Here is a 22,860-nt window from a genome sequence, read left to right as displayed (position 1 = left end):
AGTTTTCATTATTTATTTATTTATTTTTCTTGCTAGCAACTTCCGCTGGTCACTATTGTCAACTTCCGCTGCGACAACGGTTTCCAATAGTTGCTCAGTGGCAACTTTCATTTTCTACTTGCAGCGCGGAGACATGGACAGAATAAGTAAGCTGTGACTTATTAAATATGGAGCAAGCTCCTTCTACATACACCCACACGTATTTATTACATAATGTCTGCGTTTTGTCTTGCTTCCGGGGCTCACTGGTGTAACTTGTGTGGGGATGATGTGGCTAACTGTGTAGCAGCCAAGTTGCTGTCAATCACTGCTCCATGCATCCCCATGACTTGTAGATTTAATGTTGAATCAACCCGGAACTGTGGTGATATCTGTTCGCTTTATCTTATTCATACAGACCATTGAAGACTCAAGTTAACACTACAGTTCGTTGGGGTTGGGGTTAGCCTTGACCAGCCTTGTTGTGATTGTTTTGTCCATTCATGCTCTTTCTGTTGTTGTTGTGCTTTTTTGTTTTTCTTTGCAGATGTGCCTCCTTCGGGCCCAATGGACCTGCCGCTGTCCCTGCTGGAGATGGGATGCTCCGGCAGGTTTGAGCTCATCACCCACCCCCTCCCCGGGCAGCCTCTACCTCCACACAGCACGGTCAGTGTGCAGAGAGCGTGGCTCTTCGTCCTGCTAGTTTGCAGTTTTGTGTTTCGAGCATGATTTCTGACGGTAATGAAATCAAAAATGTTCTCGAGTAAATGTGACTGTCAGTTGGAGGTTTTTTTAATTTTTATATCTTGGTAGAGCAAGGACAGAAGTGGGAAATAGTTGGTTGAAAAATAAAGAAATGGGAAGGATGTGAAAAGGATGGAGAGAAGGATGAGAGAGGAAACATTGGAGGTAAAGAAAAGGAAAATGTAATGAATTTACTTTTCGTGCACCCAGAGTTTGAGATGTAGGGAAGTTGAGAAATGTGACTTTGTCTTTTTTCCCTGGGTGGGAGTTTAACTCTGGTCAGTTTAAACCAAATTATAAACTAAATTCTTACAGAGTTAAACTACTTTAAGGTCGTGGGTACGAGGAAAAACACAGCGACAGATTTGTCTGTGTAACTTGAGCTACTTCAATGTCCACTTGAATAATAGGACAACAGAACGCTGACATCATACCTTACCTTACGACATTATGTAACATCACTTAATTATCATATATATTAAATAATTATATTACATTATTAAAGTAAGTTTGTATGTGTTTTTGTGCTTATAAATATATAATATGTTTCATGTTCACAATTTGTTATAGCTCTAATTCACAGATCCACGTTAACTCTTTTCTTATTTTAGTCACTTCCCTTTATTTATTTGTTTGCATTTAGTAAATGATCGACCGTAGCCACCGGGGAAAAGAGAAGGAACTGAACTGATGTTTGATTACATGGCATTATTTATTTATTCATTGAATATTTGATCTCTTATTTTCCTCCACAGCTCCCCCACGGGCTTCCTCCCACCAGCCTGAACCTGGAGACGGAAGTGGAGAAACAGTTTTTACGGGACCCTGCCTGGCTTCCTATACACGACACAGACTTCGCCTTCCAGAGGTTTCTCAAGTACGTACAGTAGGCCTGTTGAAGGTCTTGTTATTGCTGGTCTGAATTTGAGGAGGAATGTAACCTGTCGTCTGCCAACAGGGTGACTCAGAGAGAGTTTAATGTCGACTCTCTTCTCAACTGCGCCCAGTCTTCGCTTCACTCTGGTCTCTCCGTCGTCAGAGATCCGACCACAGGGATGCTGCTGGGCTTCACAGAGGTATCGCACAAACACATCGGTCCTCTCTTCCCACTTTACCGTTATTATTTTTAATTATGTAGAAAGCATAATTTCATCTATAACTGAAGTGACGAGACAATGTAAATTAACCTACATTTTGGGTCTGTCCTGTAATTCACCTTTAGGTTCCGCTGGAGAACACCGGCCTCTCAGCAAAGAACTCACTGTCATTACAACGCCAACCCGGGCCTCCCTCAGAGAGCCTTCGAGGAAGCAACACCAACTACCCCTTCCTTCCTGGTGAGACAGATTCGCTCAGAGCATTTTCTCTTCAGTAACTAAAGTATTCTTCATATAGCAGATATTTATACAAACTAATGCTGTGTCCGTCAAGATCATCAAAAGGCCTCAGTTCCTAAGAAAACATGGCTGCCATGATAACAGAAAGTGCAGTTTTACAGTTTAGAATAAATTGAATAATCTCCACACTGAACTTCCTCTGGTCCTGGGCAGCACATCCATCGAGTTTGAATTAATCAGAAAAATATGGAATTTTCACTGTGGCCTGATATTTGTTATGATTTAATCTTCGCAGGAGGAATGGAGGAGCTGTCACTGGACCAAATCAAGAAGAAATCTGAGCTGGAGGAGGACATAGACTTTGAGAAAGGTGATTTGTTTTGTTATTTTGATTTGCAGTTTAGTGAAAATAATATAATTTCATCTTTTTATGGTTGTATTTCTTATTTTCCCCTCACAGATTTGATCAGAGTGCCACCTGGTCTTAAAGCTGGGATGGACTTCACCGACAAAGGTTCGATATCACATTGTCCTGTGGGGAAAAAAAACATCCTACAAGGGTTCAAATATAATTACTGTTTTCTTTTTTGAATTTGTATCAAGATGCCAAAATGGCAAAGCCGGAGGTCAACCTCATGTCCCTCCTGTCCACATTTGATGACATTATTGACTTACAAGCCGAGGCAGAGGAGAAGGAGGAGGGCAAAGGAGCTGGAGAAACTCCCAAACTACCCAGAACAAACAGTCTTGAAGACTTTGGCATCAAGGTATTTCAATTATCTGAAGTGCATTTCTTCACCTTAAAGTTATAATCAACATTTAAATGTGCAAAATTATTTTTTGAAATTTAAAGGACGAGGCCATTAAATGCATTTTGAGTCAAAGCATTGAAACTTATCTGCTGAAAGGTGTAATCATGCTAAGACAGAGTTCTGCCAAGAAACTGTGGATTCATTATAAATGTAAAGGTGTTTTCAGGTACTGGTTTACTTACTTAGAGTCCAGTTCTGCTCAAAGAAATATGTTTTTCTGATTGCTTTCAACAGACATTATTGCTGTAATGTTTTGTTTTAATATGGATAATATGCCAACTGGTTAATGTTGCGAGCAGAAATGAATCCCAGTGTAATGCACATTCCTGCCTTTTTTTTTGTGTATAACCTAAATTCCAAGTATGAGGTTGCCTGTAGCCATTTAGAGCTGTTTCTCTTCCTCTGTCTCCAGGATGCTGTCTCATCCTCCACTCCCTCGGAGAAAGCAAAAGATGACAAATCCAAGCCCAAAGTGAAACAGGAGGAAAATAAGAAATGGGCCATCCCTGTCGACATAGCCTCACCGTGCGAAGATTTCCATAAACGCATCCCCAACCCAGCTTTCACAGTGGGTGTTCTTGAAATCGCCCAGTTTGCCTAATTTATAACAAAACACCCTACATCTCCAAACTTCACAGCCCCCCCTCCCCCACTGTGTTTATTTATTGCCCCTCTGGGTTTCTGTGTGATGAATCATTACATGAAAAGCCCTCTGGTAGCGGCCGAGTATCCAGTAATCCGTTTCTCTGCCTTCCTCTGCTCCAGTGGCCCTTTGAGCTGGATGTTTTCCAGAAACAGGCTGTGCTGAGGCTGGAGGCTCACGATTCTGTGTTTGTGGCCGCACACACGTCAGCTGGCAAAACAGTGGTGGCCGAGTACGCCATCGCTCTCTCACAGAAACACATGACAAGGTGTGTATTTGTTGGTACGAATTAATTTTGTCTGCACTCGCTGTGCATGTGCAGCCATACAGCAATGTAAAAAATATATTATATTGGACCAAACGCAACAAATACAATGAGGACTTGATGAGATAACAGTTAAACAAATTATATTGGAAAAAAAAAAATGAAGACAGTAACAAGAACATTTTATTTACACAAGTATCAGGTAACTTTACATTATCCCTTCTGTCGCCTGTAAAGAACAACACCAAGTCCCCATAGAAATTACAGCATAATAATGAATCTACTTGAACTTACATAACTTAATAAATTAGCAACTTAATATCCTTAATTTTTATGGGCTTGTTGACTGTGTGAAGCCGACGAATGGTTCTCGAGGTTTGCGAGCCACAGTCGGATAGACAGACAGAGATTCCTGTAATTACAGTATCACCTGTGTGTACCTTTATTACATCATATTCTAAAACTTCCTGATTGTGTCTTCTGATAGGACCATCTACACATCCCCTATCAAAGCTCTGTCCAATCAGAAGTTCAGAGACTTTAAGAGCACCTTTGGAGATGTGGGACTCCTGACGGGCGACGTCCAGCTCAGTCCTGAATCGTCATGTCTCATCATGACCACTGAGATCCTCAGGTACCTGGGTGCAACAGATGTTAGAATCATGTTGGGTTTTTTGGGGGTTTTTTTAACAAAGATGGATGAGCTTCTAAAGTCTTTGCCTCTTTTCTCCTCACTCAGGTCTATGCTTTACAACGGCTCGGAGGTCATCAGAGACCTGGAGTGGGTGATCTTCGACGAGGTTCACTACATCAATGATGCCGAGGCAAGCGACAGACCTCAGTGATCGGTTTGACTGTTTGACCGTCTTCCTCTCTTAACATCCCTTTGTTTTCCTCAGAGAGGGGTTGTGTGGGAGGAGGTTCTGATCATGCTTCCTGATCACGTCAGCATCATTCTCCTCAGCGCCACAGTGCCAAACGCTCTGGAGTTCAGCGAGTGGATTGGGTAGGTGCACTACACGGACATCTACTGAAACACTAAACATTAAAGAGCCATTAAAGAGAACATTAATTGCATTTTTGTATTCTTTGAACATTTCCCTCTCATATTTGTGTCTCCAGTCGTATCAAGAAGAAGCATATTTACGTGATCAGCACAATGAAGAGGCCTGTGCCTCTGGAGCATCATCTGTACACAGGAAACAGCACCAAGACTCAGAAAGAGATGTTCCTGCTGTTGGATGCCGCAGGAAACTTCCTCACTAAAGGGTACGACTCTTTTTTTCAGTCCAAAATGTTTGGTACTTGAGTAGACGGTTGTTGTTTTTCTTACAAAGACGTGTGTTGTTTGTTCTTCAGGTACTACGCAGCTGTTGATGCCAAGAAGGAGCGAACCAGCAAACATGCCCAATCCTTTGGCTCAAAAAATACTTCTCAAAACACCACAGCTAGTCAGGTAACGCCTTCCTTTCTTTTCCATCACCTCACAGCTTTTTGATTTATTTATTGTCGTCTTATCATCCCTTCCTTCTGCGTTCTCCCCCCCCCCAGGACCGATCAGTGTGGCTCAGCCTCCTGCACTTCCTGTCGCAGCGGCAGCAGACCCCGGTGGTCGCGTTCACTTTCTCTCGAACGCGGTGCGACGACAACGCCCGCTCACTGGACTCCATGGACATGACCACGTCCATAGAGAAGGCAGAGATCCACTCTTTCTTCCAGAAGAGCCTGACTCGACTCCGAGGAGGAGACCGACAGCTGCCTCAGGTAAAGTGCGGTCGGCGGAGACAGGTTTGGTTCTCTTCTTGGATGCTTTCCTAATTTGAGATCCGGGCTGTCCGATATGTATTCATGGATACTTTAACACAAAAGAAATCCCCCACAATTCGTGATGTTTACGTGTCAAAATGCCGTGATTAGATCTTGATCATGAGGGACCTGTTGAAGAGGGGAATAGCCGTCCATCATAGCGGGATCCTGCCGATACTGAAGGAGGTCATCGAGATGCTGTTCTCACGAGGCCTCGTAAAGGTGAGTCAAACCGATCTATCTGCCATTTTAAGCTTCAGCCTATAAATAGCGTCAGCCCGGAGGTGGTTAAACTATTCTTCTGCATCTTCCCTTCGTTTCCCAGGTGCTGTTTGCAACCGAGACTTTTGCGATGGGAGTGAATATGCCTGCGAGGACCGTGGTGTTCGACAGCATCAGGAAACACGACGGGACCGGCTTTAGAAATCTGCTGCCAGGTGTGGTGTTCCCCCGTTTCCCCTCGTTCATCTGAACCCACATCTGTTATGCTCTTTCATCTCTCAGGCTGAATTTGGAGCAGAGGAAAACAAAAGAATTTTTAAATCAATTTTTCTGTTTTTGAACTGTGCTTTCAGGTGAATACATTCAGATGGCGGGCAGAGCAGGGAGGAGAGGGCTGGACGCCACAGGCACCGTCATCATTCTGTGTAAAGCTGGCGTTCATGAGATGGCAGATCTGCACGTCATGATGCTGGTGAGGCCCCCTCCGTGTTTCCACTGTGGAACAACTGTTACACCCACCTCCCACATGAGTTTACATATCACCTTTTTCTAGATTCAAACGCGCTCCTAAAGCAGCGCTCTGCCTCTTCTCTATTTGGCCCGTGTTTCAAGGAAGGTGTTGGGTTTTTTCATTTAGCATTTAATGACACAGTTGAGTGGGCTGTTTAAACTGGTTCTCCCTCTGTGGCAGTTTTGAGAGGGAGAGTGTTTAGATTTTAATGTGCCATTCGACAGAGTTAAACCTCCTTTGTCTCATAGGAAATATATTCTCTCGGCAAAATGTGCCAGAAGCAGCGTCTTCTAATTTTTTAAGGCTAATCCAAAGTAATTTTATCTGTTAGCTATGATATGTCAAATGTACACATTGACATTTTTTAGCCCATTTTTCTGTATTGGGATTTAGTTCTGCATAGAAAACCTGTGTACCTCCACCAATAAACTAAGAAATAAAAAAAATAAACAAAGTAAATAGTAAATATCAGAGATTCATTGGCCTCATCCTCTTTGTCCTGCTCAGGGTAAACCTACGATCCTCCAGTCCCAGTTCAGACTGACCTACACTATGATCCTCAACCTGCTGCGAGTCGAGGCGCTGCGTGTGACCGACATGATGAGGAGGAGCTTCTCTGAAAACCACAGGGACACTCAGGTACAGTAAACATACCAACACCAGCAGAACAGAACTGTACTCTGAAGGCTTATCATAAAATATTAAAATGAAGTCTACCACATAGAAGTAATACATGCTGTTAAAAACCACTATAATAAGCAAGATGTTTCAGCCTCTCTTCTTCTTCTTCATCTCTCTTCACATCTTCCCAGAGTCATAACAACTGACACATGTTTATAAAACATTTCTATTTCCTCTCCTCTTCTTCTCTTCCTCCAGAGCCAAGAGAAGAGGATCAGCCAGCTGAAGCAGACACTGTCCACTCTGCCTCCTCTGGACACACACGACCAGCTGTCCGACCTGATGCCTTACTACCGCACAGTGACGGAGCTACGAACCACCACCGAAGCCCTACAAGTACACAGACGGACACGATAAAGCTCACACACAAACTTACAGCTTTGATCTGCTGCTCGTTCATTGTCTACTTTTCCACCGGTTTCAGCGCGCTATCCTGGAGTCTATGAGCGGGCTGAAAGCTCTGTCAGTGGGTCGAGTCGTGGTGGTTAACAACAAGCAGCATCTCAACGCCCTCGGAGTTATCCTACAGGTGTGTGTGTGTGTGTGTGTGTGTGTGTGTGTGTGTGTGTGTGTGTGTGTGTGTGTGTGTGTGTGTGTGTGTGTGTGTGTGTGTGTGTGTGTGTGTGTGTGTGTGTGTGTGTGTGTGTGTGTGTGTGTGTGTGTGTGTGTGTGTGTGCGCAGCTTCAACAGTAGCAGCAGATGAAGACAATTTAAAATCCTGCAATGTGAAAATATGTTGACGGCCCTGCTTTGCTAAATCTTGTATTTGCACAAGAAAACTTCTTGTTTTAAAGAAACAGAAGCAAAAATCCTTGTTTCCGCGTCTGTTTTTTTGACTCATCTGTTCTCCGTGTCAGGTGTCCAATGACTCTGTGAATCGCACCTTCACATCTCTCATCATCTGTGAGAAGGGCAACGAGGAAGGAGAAGGAAAAGGCAATGCCGTCGCCGCGTTACCCCACCTCTACAACACCGCTCTCTTCATACCCGAAGGTTCGGCCACTTCCTACACATTCACTAAAACCACCCACACATATGATGCTTTCACACAACAATTTGCAATTAGAGCAACAGTAGAATTGAATTATCTTAAGTTTTTCCCTGTTACTTTCTGCAGGTCCGTGCAGCCACACGGTTCAGAAGCTGAAGTTTCAGGACATTACAGGCATTACAGTGAAAACACTCAAAGTGATTCCCGACAGGATTATCGACAACTACAACAAAAGGCAACAGCCGCGATTCAGGTGTGTGCACGTGGGCTTGGTTCATGTCTTTTATGTAGCAAATATTTGGCATTGCCTCTTATGTTAAAATCTAGAGATATTGTACCTTGCAGTGAGCTAGTGTGGGTTCTCCAAGGCCTCCTGAAAAACAAGCTTGAACATTAGAGAAGCTCCGTTTAAAAGTATCCTGAATAATGCTGTTCTGTTAAATTTAACTTGGTTGTGATTTCCCCCTTTTTGCATGCAAGTTTAAAATTGTGCGCATAGAAGCCATTAATTAATATAATTGAGATTAAAGAATGTTTTAATGTAGATATAGGTTGCAGGTGCAACTAGAATCATCATACTGGTGTGATTGTATGCATCAAAGTGCTTTCAAGGAGATTTTAAAAATATCGTGATAAAACAAAAAATATCGCCATATTATTTATAGGCCATATCACTCAGCTGTTTTTGAACACTTTTAGCTCTGTTGAGCAAAGTTTAGCACACATGTCTGTGAACAGTTCAGATCTTACAAATGCTGTTCTGCGGACTGTCAGCTGGTGGCAGTAAACTGATAAGAAACACATCAAGCATAGTTGAAGAAGACGACGACTGTGGAGCAGCTAGTGAACAGCGATGTTAACAACGTTGGATTTAAAGTGGAGGAAATGCAGGTCTTTATTTCGACAAATACAAGTTGGTCCTCAAACAGTCCTTATTTCATATATAAAATAAATGAAAAAAGTACACTACAACCAAATGTAGACATTACTTAGTGTCCGCTCAACGCTGTCACAGTATAAAAAGGAGGTCATCTCTTTTTCCCTCTGTCCTCATCGCTCCATCTTGTCCCTTTAGACACGACCCCCCCGGCCAAGCCATCTCCACGGCGAGCCAGGAGCTCCTGCGATTGGCCGAGGCCAACTCCGGCGGCCTGGCGACCCTCGACCCCGTGAACGACCTCCAGCTGAAGAGCGTCGATGTGGTGGAGGACTCCATGAGACTCCGGGTGCTGAAGGAGAGCCTGCAAGATTTCACCTGCATCCACTCTCCCACTTTCGCGGAGCAGGTGTGTTTGTTGTCCTCGGAAAAAAAACAGTTTTTAGTTCTTTGAGGCAGTTATTAATATTTTTTGAGATGCACTGAGGCAAGAGTTTCATTTCAAATTCCTTTGTGGCAGTTGCACATTATTTATGCTGATTATTAACTTCACGCTCTGTTCACATGACACTTCCTCCCTTTTATCTCTCCATCATTTCTCCTCCCGTTTCACAATATCACCACCAAACTCCGCCGACAAGATTTTCGCTGTTGTGCCGCGTACGCCGTCTTCCTCACAGAACTTGTTTTAGGAGATGAGATGCAAGAATCGTAGCTGACTTGTTTCTATAATTACCCATATAGACTCATAGCTGCAGTTCATCCACTGCCTCACAGGCACAGCGAGTCATTTGAGCCACACACACACACACACTTAAAACTCATTTTGCAAGACAAGCTTTTACTTGCAGTGTCACCGTGGGTATTAGAAAGTGATGGTTGGTGCAGTACAATCTACAGTTCAAGCCGTTAGTGTTACTGTAATTGGCCTCAGAGGGGTATATAACGCGTTCACCGAGCAACTCCCCCTGTGCTGACAGCGAGAGGACAATAGGAAGCATTTCTGTCTCCGTCGAAAACAGCGCCGTCACTTTGAAATCAGGTCAAGCGCTGCAGTGCGTCTGTTTGTATACTCAAGTTAAGTGATTACTCCGTGTGTGTGTGTGTGTGTGTGTGTGTGTGTGTGTGTGTGTGTGTGTGTGTGTGTGTGTGTGTGTGTGTGTGTGTGTGTGTGTGTGTGTGTGTGTGTGTGTGTGTGTGTGTGTGTGTGTGTGTGTGTGTGTGTGTGTGTGTTTGTGTGTATTTTTTCAGTTTGCCCGGGTTACGGAGAGGATGAGTGTGCAGGAGGAGCTGGACCGGCTGCTGTTCCTAGTGTCAGACCAGTCTCTGTCCCTGTTGCCCGAATATCACCAGAGGATCAAGGTTTGGATCAGACGTTCGACTTCGCTGTCCCGCCCTACTTTTTTTTTTTTATTGTCTGGGCATTTTTTTTCTTTTTTTCTTTCAAAATAAGGTCACTCCTAGAGCTGCTGTCTTTAAGTCGATCACCAGAAAGTGAATAATTGTGATTAAGAGTCTTTATTTTAGAGAAAATACCTAAATCCTCTGGTTGCAGCTTCTCAAACAACAGTTTTCCATTTTCTTCTGTGTGACCGTAAATTAAATGTCCTTGGGTTGTGGACGGTTGCCAGAATGAATAATCGAGAAAAGACTTTAAATTCTCGCCACAGCGACTTGAGACTTGAAGGTTAAGACTTGAGACTTTGCTCATGTCTTGCGCGTGCGTGACTTGTCTCCGCCTCCGCCCGACAGGTCCTCCAGTCCCTCCAGTACGTGGACAGCAGCGGCGCAGTGCAGCTAAAAGGCCGCGTGGCCTGTCAGATCAGCAGCCACGAGCTGCTACTCACCGAGCTGCTGTTCGAGAACGCGCTGAGTCCGCTGGCGCCCGAAGAGAGCGCCGCCCTGCTCTCCTGCTTGGTCTTCACGCAGAAAACGCAGGTGGAGCCGCATATTACCAACACACTGCAGGAGGTGAGGAGGACCGGGTGTTTTTCTTGCTTTAGATATTGAAGCAGCGGTGAACGCGGCATGCGTGTACTGACAGACTACACTGGGTAGATATTGATGTACAACATCCTCAGCCTGCAGAAAAGGACAAGGGCGCTTCACCAAACTCAGCCCAGTCACTCGCTTAACTTACTTACTTATTAATTCGCCAGTGAGAGTCTGCCTCTGTCAAATCCGTTTGTGAACCGCTCCCGATACAAGAAAGTGCTTTATGAGGCTTTTACATTAGTGATGAACTGGGTTGTGTGTCGTCCCAGAAAAGCGGACGCGTCACTCTCGCGGTTTGTGAAACAGATTTCCTGAGCGTAGGCGACAAGGTCGTCCCTTTTAAAACCAACAGGCATGAGTGATGCCATTTAAGGTCCGCTTGTGAAAAATAAAATCTCTGTCTCTTTCCCATCTGTCTCCCCCCTCTTTCTCTTTCTCACTCCATTTGTTTTTCAGGGCATCGACCGGGTGCTGTCGGTGGCCAAGCGCATCGGGGAGCTGCAGAGGGAGTGTGGGATTCCACAGACGGCCGAGGAGTTTGTAGGCCAGTTCAAGTTCGGCCTGACAGAGGTGGTGTACTGCTGGGCCAGAGGCATGGTGAGGTCTTACCCCTTTTGTGATGCACATTACACCAGGTGTGATCCTGCATCTGGATATTTTTATCAAAATATTTTAGAGAGCCCACTCTTCCTCACCTAGAACACAAACCATATTTGTTCCCAGTCCAGCTCTGGAGTCATAAAAAATATATCGGGCCTCATGCTAGGACATTTTCACATCCATTCCTTATCATAAGCATCCTCCGTGAGTCGAATTAACCAAACAAGACAAAACGTGTCGTCCACCTCTCGTATCAGAGACCGATGAACAACACTTGTTCATGAGGAGGCGCGTGATCGTGAGATTTCATTATCACCATATACAATGTCTGTAAAAATTTGCCCATATAAGGCTACAAGTCTTTTGCTCCACTTTCAAGTTTCATTGACAAAATAATTGTTACTAAGGAGCAAAAAGAAGAATACATTTAGAAGAGTCAGTGGTCGTATTATATGACCCAGAATCGTTAATTCTACATTTATCAGTGACGTGTTTATGACGCGAGTATGAGAGACGCTCGTGGAAATCTTAGACAAGAGAGTATTACAGCCCACGGTAAGTGATACTGGACTTGCATTAAGAATCATCAGCTGTTGCTGATCATCACACCTTTACTGTACGAATGTTTTTCCATGTTGAGAAAACCTGTTCTGAACAACTCAAACATTTAATTTCTACCCAAGAGAAAATTAAAAGTATAACAAAATAGGTGAATTCTATAAATTCTATTGAAGCCCGTTGTTTTTTTTTGATGATTTTCCACATCTATCTGAAAATCTCTTAACTTAAATTTGACATTTCCCGCTGGATGTACAATATGCTTCTGAACTTGACCTCCTAATCAACACATCCCCCTTCTTCCTTGCTCGTGTTTCAATCACTTTACCCCTCCTCCGGTCCCGTCCCGTCCTCGCTCTCCCGCCAGCCGTTCGCCGAGATCGCCCAGCTCACGGACGTGCAGGAGGGCACGGTGGTGCGCTGCATCCAGCGCCTGGACGAGGTGCTGAAGATGGTGCGACAGGCCGCCCGCATCGTGGGCGACTCCGTCCTGGGGAGCAAGATGGAGAAGGCGTCGCTGGCCATCCGCCGGGACATCGTCTTCACCGCCTCCCTCTACACCCACTGAGGAGGAGGAGGAGGAGGAGGAGGTGTTTCTTTGTGGTTGTAGAGGTGTTTGTGGCTGGAGAGGTAAAGAACACGAACTCTGCTCCCACGAGCTTCTATGTGCCTACTTGATGTTTACATGACACTTCTTTTTTTTTTAACTACCGACTGTGGGAATGAACTTCAAAAAAATCTGGATTGTAATTTATTGTACAGTAATAAAAACCTTTGTGTCCCAAAAAAAATGTATTGGATGACTCTATTCCCCCCCCCCCCCCCCCCAAGAAATTTGGATGAATTAGAATTATGGATCATGAAGGGATGCATGTGAAACACCTCATGAACTCCACCTGAGGACAAGGTGAACGACTGAGATGGTGACATGGTCACGCCAGGAGAATAGATCCATCTTCCAGAGAGGATGGGCTCGGCACCGGGATGCTCCAGCTCCCTCGGTCCGGTTTGTCGCTTTAAGACTACGATCTCTTTGTGTGTCTGATGAATTCAATGTGCGGCGACGCGTCAGCGGAGAAGCCTCATTATTAGACGAGCAGCCCCACACACACACACACACACACACACAGAGAGAGAGAGAGAGAGGCAGAGCTGTGCGCTGAGGGGAACAAGAAGAAAAACTGAAATTATTATTATTAGTATTATTGACATTGAACCGTGGGTGTTTTCTTTTCCCTTTTTCAAAGATGAGGACATCTTGAGGATGGGTTGCGCACATTTGGAATAAAACCCTGCGTCCGTGCGCACGATAAGGAGCGGGGGCTTTTTTTTTTCTCCATCCACCAGCTGGAGTAAAAAAAAAAAAAAAAAACCAACCCCATCAGATCCCAGGAGGAGGACAGAAGATCGGAAGGCATGTCGTCGGAAAAACACGGTGAGTGTTTTGAATTTGTGTGTGCCTTACTTGCGACGTGTGACAAATAGATTGGATATCTTTTAATCCACAGATTCATATCAAAGCCCCTTTTTATTAGTGCCTTTCGTCCGCATCGTTCCCAGCCCCCCCCCCCCCCCTTCTCTGTGGATGTTTCTCTACATGATGATGATGATGATGATGATGCACCGCTGTGTGGGTGCAGCCTGGGAACCGTCACCATAGGCGTCGACACGGACACTTTATGAAAAAAAAATCATATCTCAAGTAGCTTACTTTAATTAATTAATTTGGATTCAATTCATATTTCTGCAGAAACATTTAAAAAAAGATGCTTCCATGCATCATATCAGATTTTTCTACATATATACGTATATTACAATCTATCATCGTCTTTCTTCTCTTTCCTCCATGTGTCACATCATCATCATCATCATCATCATTACGCACGGGTCCACGTGCATGTCTCCAAGAGTGCAGACGTCGGTGTGGGTGTCCTGTGCGCGTGCACGCCTCCTCTTGCGCGTGTTCAGCGGCACTTGACGTCTGGTGGTGCACGGCACCGACAACGGACAGTAACATGACGCTGAGAATTGACACTTGAACGCAGCACATAAAAGCAGCTGCAGCTCTCCTGTGATGTGTGTGTGTACACAGAGGACGTCACTGTGACACTGTACTTATCAAACACTCAAACACTGCACAGGGATTATTTCGGGGCAGGTGTGATGCTGAATTGATGGATTAATATCTGCAGATTCACCCAGAGTGCAGTTGAGCCGAATCCATGCATCCATTGTCCTCGGCCATCCCGATTGTTGTAGTCAAGACCAATCGGCTCTGTGGTTTTCAGACCTCTTTGGCGTCCAAACTGCTTAAAACTAAGAAATATCACTTGTGTCCCATCAATGGTTTGGTTAAGATCATTTTTAGATGCACAAAGAGGTAAAAAAAAAGGAAGGACAGAGGCTGTCGCACAATAACCAGATTATTGAAGACTATGTAATGTGGGATTTGTGAACATGGGCGACACAAATACAAAAAAACCCTAAAAGCAAAGACGTATCCACTCGTGACCCATCGTTCAGTATGTTCTACACGTTCATATGTTTAGTTTTATTCAATTAAAACTATTTAATTGAGAATAAAAAATTGTACATCAGCAAAGGGGAATCTGGTCAGACATCTCGCCACTTTGAGATTCGAAGGAGCAAAGATGAAACGAGGAAAGAAGCCAGGGAGGTAATGATGTCAACCCATATTTGATCATTTTCATTCACCTGTGCATTTAAAAACACGTGGTGCTGATGATAATAAACATCATCATCACACCACCATCATTATTTGCTCTCGTCACGTCGTGTCACGACCTTTCAAAGGTGTCCCCCTTCCCTCCTCGTGCACGCTCTCCCCCCCCCCCCCCTCCTCCGCCTGTTTCTGGTCCACTTCCTGCTTGTGACAGAGTCGGGGCGCCGTTACGTAACAGCCTGTCCCCCGAGCAGCACAAGTCGTCGTCAACCCTCATCATCACTCAGCCGCTCTGCTCTCTCTCCGACGGGCCTCCTGCTCTCCTTTCCCCCTCTCTTGTTTCATCCTCAACTCCATCTATCTCCATCTCCCCCCTCCGCCTCCCCCTCCTCATGTCCCTGTCGGAGTGGGTTACCGCACCTCTCCGCCTGCTTCCCCCGTTGTGAAAACACAACACCCCCCAGTCAGTCATTTTCCGCGTTAAAACAACGGGAGCGGAAGATTTTCCGGACGTCCCAGAGCAGATCGGACTATCAGATGTCAGAAATGCCACATTCCTCGCTACACAATAAACGTTGTTTTGAAGGGAGAATAAAGGGAAATATCTTTCTGTGGTATGTGTGTTTGTGTATTCTCCTCCTCAACCGTGAGATAAGACATATTACATTCGACTTGCAGACGAACGCGTAGCCGTGCTCTGGTTAGATAACACGCTCTCACTTCTTTTATTGTTCTTCCTCTGCTCTATTTACGTCTTTGTCTTATCATCCTTCTTCCTCCTCCTCCTCTGTTCATCACCCAGGTTTCGATGACTCCGGCCGTCAGACCATGCAGCCGCCTCCGTATCTCTCCGGCCCGCAAGACCCCAACCTGGGCCAGCATCCCAACATGGGCCAGCATCCCAACATGGGCCAGCATCCCAACATGGCCCCCGCGCCCGGCACCCAGCCCAGCTACCCTCCGCCGCCTCCTCCCCCAGGCTCGGAGGGCTACCTGCAGGAGACCCAGTTCCACTGCGGCCCCATGGGGCCTGCGGGGGCCCCGCAGGGCTACACCGTCCAGACCCAGGGGCCCGGCGGCACCATGTCTCACCCGCCCGTCGGGTACATCCACCCGGGCTACCCGCTGCAGCTGCAGCCCTGCACGGCTTACGTGCCCGTCTACCCCATGGCGTCGGTGAGTCAGAGACGACGCGTTGTTGTTTCTTTGAAAGATTTCACAGGTCCGACATCAGTTTGCCGCAGAATTGCACCAGGCTCTGTTTAGAAATTCAGCATGCTGTACATTTCATAGCACAGGTAATAGCACCTGCACATTTATGGATTTGATGGATAAATAAAGGAATATTAGTAGCCTTATATTACAGTTATCCATATTTGGAAAGAACTGAATATAGGGAAAACACAGACATTCATTTGCTTTTTCAGAAGACTATTACAGTTATTACAAAATCATCAGAAAATAAAGCGTTTATCTTATGTCATGCTCTGTTTTACGGTCTCTTAGATGTAGAGCTATGATTCTTTTTATTTTAGACCCAGTGTAGGTATTTTCTTTTTGTAATGAGAATTACTTAAAAATAAGAGACAAATGTTTGCAGCAGTCTTTTGACATCTTGGTTCATGTGGTTTTATGAAGCTCTGTGGTTATTATCGTGGGGACATTAGATGAAATATTCGCAGATTATTGCATTTATAGGCTAAGATCTTTTCTAATTACTTTTCAAAAACACATTGCATTAAGAAAAAAAGTGCCTTCTTCATCGCATTTGCAAAATTTAGGGTTTGAGTCTGAGGGGCACTTTGTGAGACGAGTCAATAAAATAGGAAAGAAGGAAACTCTGCCACACAAAGTAGTGTTGATTTTTTACTTTTCTCAAATCTTTGCCTTTTAATACTCAAGAGTTTTACCTCTCCGGGTTTTAAAAACCATGAGAATCAGATAATTTGGGCTTCGTTGATGTAGTTAAGGGAACGACACAATTCACCAGTGATTCATTCTGCGACCGGGGACACGTGTTGAATGCCGTCTGTCTTTCTCCTCTTTTCCTGTCATCTCTCTATTCTAATATTTCCCATCTGTCAGAGACACACAGTTCCCAAAACAGTGATTTAAACAATTAGATCATTTGAGAAGGGAACATCGGTCTTTTGCTGAACTGCTGACAAAGTGCAGGTGTGACTGTGATTGGTTTGGTATGTAAAGCATCACAAACAGTTTAGGAACCAGTGCTTTAAAAACTACTAATAGGAAATAATTTGTTCCCTTTATTTGTCCATTCATTTTTGTACAATGTTGTTGTTTTTCCAATTACAGCGACACGTGTTTTACATGAAAACCCTTTCAGGCGTTACGCCTGAAGAAGAAATGAACGTGGCAAAAAATTAGGCACCGGAGAGCGACCGTGAGTCATCGAGCAACGGAAAGTGTGGCTGCTTTTGTGCTGCCGCCATCAATCTCGATTAGTGAAATGAATATTTAAAATATGATTTATCGTCATGTCAGGAGCGAAGTCGTCCCTGACCTTTCCGCGCACCGCGACGGGCTTCATGCTTCGCCTGCCGACGACCCGTCTCCTGGACGCAGACGAGCTCGTGTGACGAAACAATTCCAGACGCAAGTTTGATTAAAAGAGTCAGTGAGCCTCTCTGATTTCTCTCCTCGAGTCGTGCAGCTGAACAGTAATTACAGCCAGAGGATGTGAGCCAACACCAGACACACACACAACATCAAGAGAGACGGACACGCCTGAGCTCTGCAGGTGATTTGTGGTGAAAGCGTCCCGTCGGGGACCAAACCAAACCAGGGCCTTTCTGTGTGGAGTTTGCATGTTCTCCCCCTGTATGCGTGGGTTCTCTCCGGGTTCTCCGGCTTCCTCCCACAGTCCAAAGACATGCAGAATGGGGTTAGGTAAATTGGCCTGTGATAGGCTGGTGACCTGTCCAGGGGTGTAACCCGACCTGTCCAGGGGTGTAACCCGCCTCTCGCCCGCGACCCTTAAATGGATAAAGCGGTAGACGATGGATGGATGGACGTCCCGTCGGCTTTGAGAGCTCATCTCTGATTGAGTCGCCGTCTGCCGGATCATCGTCAATAATCATTGTGACCGGCCGCTGTCAAGAACTGCAAATGAAGTCTGTTTGTCCTGTTGCTCAATGTCCAACATGAATTGATCTACGGTGGCCCTGAAGTGAAAATCACAACGACAAATGGGAAAAACACACCTTCAGGGTCACTGTAGCTTCTTCGTCACCTTTTCTCTTTACTCACTTCCTGTCTTTTCTCTATCTCGCTCCCTCCGTCCAGGGTCAGCCCTACATGCCGGCCGCAGGAGCCCATCCCGCGATCCCGCCGGGCCAGATGCACCCCATGCAGATGCCGCCCAGCATCACCCTGATGGACCGCCGGCCGCCGCACGACTACCTGCCCATCGCCGTGCTCACCACCGTCTGCTGCTTCTGGCCGACGGGCATCATCGCCATCATCAAAGCTGTGCAGGTTCTTGCTGCTTTCACTTGGATTTTACTCATGTCACATCACCTGCCATTTGTTCTTCACGAATTTGCCTGCCCTTCAGAAATGCCGAAATGTTATTATGCAGAAGAGTTAGATAGAACCCAAGAACTATTGGAGGGATCGCCATGAGTCATGGTCCCCTGAGGACGATTCCTACTGAATTTGATGATCCCGTGACCTTTCCCTTTAGCGCCACCGTGAGGTTCACATTTATTTTTTTGAGCGGCATGTCTTTTTACATTTTTTATGAATTGCCTCGATTTTACATCCGCTCATTCATGTTCCCCCTCAGGATCAGTTTTAGACGTGTAAGTGCACAGTGGACGAAAACAAACGTGAAACAAATTTACTTTACGAAGGGAGAGCCACACGGACAAATCCAAGCAACCCTCGTGCACGTTTGCCCCAGAGAAGCATAATTCAGGCTCGTTCTATTTACGAATGCAACATTAGCCTCGACCCACAGCTTCAATATACTCACATCATCAGGATGACGGTATTTAAAGTTATCAGCCATTTGAAAAGTGGAATTTTTTAATGGACTGTACATAGTAATAATAAAAAAGTGTCCATTAAGGTAACACAGCGCTGGCTTCCATGCCTGTAAAACAAAGCCACAGACTCGCATGTGATTTATCTGATCGCTCGGAAAGATCGTTCATCCCTGAAGCCTCGTGTGGAAACAGGATGTGATGGCGGGGTTCTTTTTTTTCTTCTTTTTTTCCTGTCAACAAGCACGTAGTAACCAAATGAATTGCCCTGGAACGGAAAAAAAAACTCCTCCAAGTCTTGCAGGACTTTATATTAACTGACACCAGCGTGAGCTTACACTTTTGATACTTTTAAATTATGCAGAGTCAGAAGGGAGGAAGGAAAACTGCCACTGCGAATGTCAGGATTTGGATTGTGTCCTGGTGCTGCTGCAACATCATTACACCTAAAGTTTCGCACATTCAGATTCGGAGAGATTGCTCTTTTGCGAGGTGTTTGTCGATGCCGACAACAGACGAGTGAAGTCGGGGTGAGGCGTCGGAGCCCCCGTCCTTCGCGTTCCCTCTCGTTCAACCTCCGCGCAGCGACGGCGTCTGTGCCCACCAACGTGCACATGACAGACTTCACATTACATAACCTGCGCCATTGTTTGGTGCAACGGGACAGAATGGATTTTTTTCCCCCCTCCGGGCTCAGCTCAGCCGGCTCAGAGCTGAGCTGAGCTGACGAGGCGTGGGACCCACCAGGTCTGAGCCGTGCATTGTGTTGTTGTTGTTGTTGTTGTTGTTGTTGTGCGTTGATGTTTGTTTGTTGCTGTGCAGGCCGCTCTCTCTCTCTCTCTCTCTCTGTATCTCTGCACATTCAGGCGCCGGTGCTGCCGCAGTGAAATCGATTCCATTCATGGCGTTTCAGACGCTCTCCTGCGCCCACTCGTGCCTCTTCCTGTTACATAACACGTATTCTAATTTCTCCCCTCTCTCTCGCCCCCACACTCCCCCTCCCTCCCTCCCTCCCTCCCTCCTGCATCACGTAGGTGCGTACGGCGATCGCCCGGGGGGACATGGTGACGGCGGAAATAGCCTCGCGCGAGGCGCGCAACTTCTCCTTCATCAGCCTGGCCGTGGGCATCGCCTCCATCGTGCTGTGCACCATCCTCACCGTGGTGGTCATCATCGCCTCGCAGCACCACGACGACGACTGGGAGCCGTAACGCCGCGCGGACGGGGGTGGGGGGGGGGTGGGGAAATAACCGTGGCAGATAATAGCTGGGGCTGACTACTCGTAAATTCTGTGGAGGAAGTTGGGAGCACTGAAAATGCACTCAAAACTGCTACTGCTTTGCCGGCCCTCTGTGTACAGCTACACACACATACGCACACATATAAACACACACACACACACGTCTGACCTTATAACCTGCTGCCATCAGACACACACACCCTCGACCAAAAAAAACAGACCCATCACAGGAGACATTCAAATGCCAAATACAAGCAGCTGTCAGACGAGGGCCCACATTTGCCGTAAGCGCAGCTCAATATTTACTCTCAGAGATACGAGCTGCAGGAAAAGCTCCTCGCGTCACCAATTCATTTGACGCTGATTCGCTCCCGCTGATGAGGTTTTAAATGTTCCAACGACAAAGTCGGACCCTCTCCCTTGAAGCTGAAGTTTAAAAGACACCGCACTCAAGGACATGTAGACCCCGTTTTTCTCTAAACGTACCCGGCCTCCAAACTTCAAACCATAAATATAAGTATTAAGAGGGCGACTTTAAAAAAGGAAACTTAATTAAGTCAGTGTGAGGAATAAACAGAGCGTTGGACTCAAAAGGCGGAACACAGCAAGTGAACACAAAAGCCACATTCAAAGATGTGTTTTTTAGGATAGATCGATGCACATTTCAAGTTTTACATGTGCACGCACACATGTTTTTCTACTTTAAAAAAAGGAAAGGGGAAAAAGAAGGTGCCATGCTTGACCAGTGTTATTCACAGAGTGTACAGTATCATTGCTGGTACGACCGCAAAAGAGACTGTCAACTGGATTTAAAGCATCAGAGCGGGAAGATCAATACACATTTAACACACCAAATGGAGACTGGACTGCACAAAGTGACTTTACACACACACACACACACACACACACACACACACACAGAATACTTATTTATTAAACTGGTCGTTTGTGAGCTACGTGGACATTTTAGCTGGACGATGTGACGCATAACTTTACGAATTCTGTGTTTGTTAATTTATTCAAAAGCCTTCTTTTTTTATTTATTCGATATCTGCCCACGCTTTGACTTTTGTCTGCCATAATTTACGGTGCATCGCTGGTTTGCCGCGGCCACGCGCGCCCGACACTTTGAATCGGCCGAGATGTCGATGTCTTGCGACGATGACGTTGCACTCTGTAGTGACCAGATGGGACGACGTCGTAGCTCTTCTAGTGCATGATGAATATAAATTTAGGCTCATGGGCTTTCAGTGCAAAAAAAAAAAGTTGCTTGTCGCTCAGCTGTTGGCTGGGAAATACTCTCTCAAAGTTTCAGTCAGTGTGTGGTACAGTATTTTTTTCAATAGTGTTGAACTTTGGAAACGGGAAACGGAGACGATTTGAATAACGACTACGAGTATTTTGAATTTTTGGAGTTGCCAAATATTGTTTTTGTTGAGTAGTTTACCAGTGTATCGGCCTGTGTTGTGTTTTGCACATCTCTTCGCTATTTAATCTCAGACGCTGTGAAACGATTGGACGTGTCGAGGCGACACAACCCTGCATGTCGTCCTCACTGTGTTTCCATGGTGTCTTCAATACTTTGAGGCCAAATGGCGTCGCCCTGAGCAGCAGCTCATGAACAGTCCTTCGAGGATTTTCAGGAGTTGAGGGAAAACTGAAAATGAATGTTTCCAAAAAAGGAGAGAGAGAGAAAAATACTAATGCCTATACTGTATCGTAGCACTTTCTGCTCTATGACAACTTTCCTCTGGTTCCTTTTCTCTCTCGTCCCCCGACTTTCTCCTGAACCACACACGACTTATTGGACCTATTTACATATCTCTTCTTTTCGTTCCCTTCCCCCTTTCTCCTCTGTTTGTCCCGATGATAATGCTATTTATTTTTTTTGAAAGAATTATACATATACAGTATATTGAAAAATTCAGAGAATTACATTTGTTGACAGTGAACACAAAAAGAGATGGTATGAATACAGTTTATGTCATAGTTTATTCTTTAACAAATATCTATTATTATGATTATGATGATGACACTGTAAATGATTGATGTGTAATATAAGTACATTGAACACACCTGGGTTTGTATTTATCAAACTTCTAAGAATTAGATGTGAGGTTGCTCTTCAGTAAAAAAACAAAAAAACAACAAAAAAACTTCCCTGTTTGGTTTATCTGAATTAAAATTTTTCATAATTTTAAAGACACGACAATCTACAATATTCACGACACAAGACGACATAATAATTTGCATTGCTTGAGATACACGTTGAGGTTCAATCACTCCAAAAAATCAAGCCTGCTCGTGAAAAGTTCCACAAAAAAAATGTTGCGTCTGGACGTTTACATATATATATATATATAAATACAGCCCCGACTGACACATTGATAACTCAGTGTTAGACGAGCAAATGAAGCACGTGTAGTGTTAATATTATTCTACAGGAGGCTGTGGCGGTGAGTGAATAGAGTCACGCCCAGCATGTCTAGTTTTAGGCTGCGTCTCCGCTGGGATGCGACGTACTCCACGTTTCCCTTATCCCCTGTTCTCCGTTTTGTTTCGTTTTCAAAGCTTGTACAGTAAAAATTTGCGACGGGTCGCTTGGTTCACAGAGGCCCCGATCCGACCTGGTGTGACGTGTGTGGTTCTCCTGGGGCTTTTCTCGATTCTGATGATGTGCCATGGCTGTGTTTGCACAATGCGTTTGGTTGTTTTTTGTTTGTTCTGACTTCCGTTGTGTGAAGTAAATGAATAAAGAACCCTTCCGGGGTCGTGTGAGTGACGTGGCGGCGAAGGCGGCGAAGTGTCGTTCCTCTGCTCTGTGTTTCACCGCTCGGCTTCATCCTCCATCCTCTCAGTCTCTCTGTGGCCTCTCTCCTCTCTCCTCTTCCCCTCATCGCCGAGCTGCT

The 22,860-nt window shown here is 45.3% G+C and overlaps 2 protein-coding genes and 2 long non-coding RNA genes across 6 annotated transcripts; 2 read left to right on the top strand and 2 right to left on the bottom strand.

Moving 5' to 3' along the window:
• Window positions 1-58: 58 nt before the first annotated feature.
• skiv2l (SKI2 homolog, superkiller viralicidic activity 2-like) lies at window positions 59-12,812 on the top strand. Its single transcript, XM_035620489.2, has 29 exons — window positions 59-146; window positions 527-645; window positions 1,479-1,600; window positions 1,682-1,799; window positions 1,946-2,060; window positions 2,356-2,430; window positions 2,521-2,574; window positions 2,664-2,827; window positions 3,285-3,440; window positions 3,638-3,783; window positions 4,268-4,414; window positions 4,520-4,604; window positions 4,680-4,786; window positions 4,903-5,049; window positions 5,140-5,236; window positions 5,332-5,544; window positions 5,698-5,808; window positions 5,912-6,023; window positions 6,162-6,280; window positions 6,827-6,958; window positions 7,199-7,336; window positions 7,425-7,529; window positions 7,858-7,993; window positions 8,118-8,244; window positions 9,067-9,277; window positions 10,120-10,230; window positions 10,621-10,839; window positions 11,320-11,460; window positions 12,389-12,812. The coding sequence occupies exons 1-29, from the start codon at window positions 134-136 to the stop codon at window positions 12,587-12,589; spliced, it is 3,741 nt and encodes a 1,246-aa protein (XP_035476382.1). The 5' UTR covers window positions 59-133; the 3' UTR covers window positions 12,590-12,812.
• On the bottom strand, window positions 11,421-13,044 carry LOC118291942. The gene is made up of 3 exons (XR_004786793.1): window positions 12,904-13,044; window positions 12,350-12,585; window positions 11,421-11,558 (listed from the first exon to the last, which is right to left on the bottom strand). It is a non-coding gene; the product is annotated as an uncharacterized LOC118291942 (long non-coding RNA).
• prrt1 (proline-rich transmembrane protein 1) lies at window positions 12,907-22,798 on the top strand. Of its 3 annotated transcripts, none has more exons than XM_035620493.2 (4): window positions 12,907-13,456; window positions 15,507-15,880; window positions 18,011-18,202; window positions 19,746-22,798. In XM_035620493.2, the coding sequence occupies exons 1-4, from the start codon at window positions 13,438-13,440 to the stop codon at window positions 19,920-19,922; spliced, it is 762 nt and encodes a 253-aa protein (XP_035476386.1). In that variant the 5' UTR covers window positions 12,907-13,437; the 3' UTR covers window positions 19,923-22,798. The 3 variants fall into 3 exon arrangements, with proteins under 3 accessions (XP_035476386.1, XP_035476384.1, XP_035476387.1); XM_035620491.2 differs by lacking the exon at window positions 12,907-13,456 and adding an exon at window positions 14,164-14,401; XM_035620494.2 differs by lacking the exon at window positions 12,907-13,456 and adding an exon at window positions 14,166-14,698.
• On the bottom strand, window positions 13,209-14,030 carry LOC118291941. The gene is made up of 3 exons (XR_004786792.2): window positions 13,837-14,030; window positions 13,487-13,696; window positions 13,209-13,368 (listed from the first exon to the last, which is right to left on the bottom strand). It is a non-coding gene; the product is annotated as an uncharacterized LOC118291941 (long non-coding RNA).
• Window positions 22,799-22,860: the final 62 nt, after the last annotated feature.

Source organism: Scophthalmus maximus, chromosome 22 (assembly GCF_022379125.1).
Source record: "Scophthalmus maximus strain ysfricsl-2021 chromosome 22, ASM2237912v1, whole genome shotgun sequence".
NCBI lineage: Eukaryota > Metazoa > Chordata > Actinopteri > Pleuronectiformes > Scophthalmidae > Scophthalmus > Scophthalmus maximus.
Note: the sequence above shows the minus strand (reverse complement) of the source record. Positions and strands in the feature narration are given on the sequence as shown.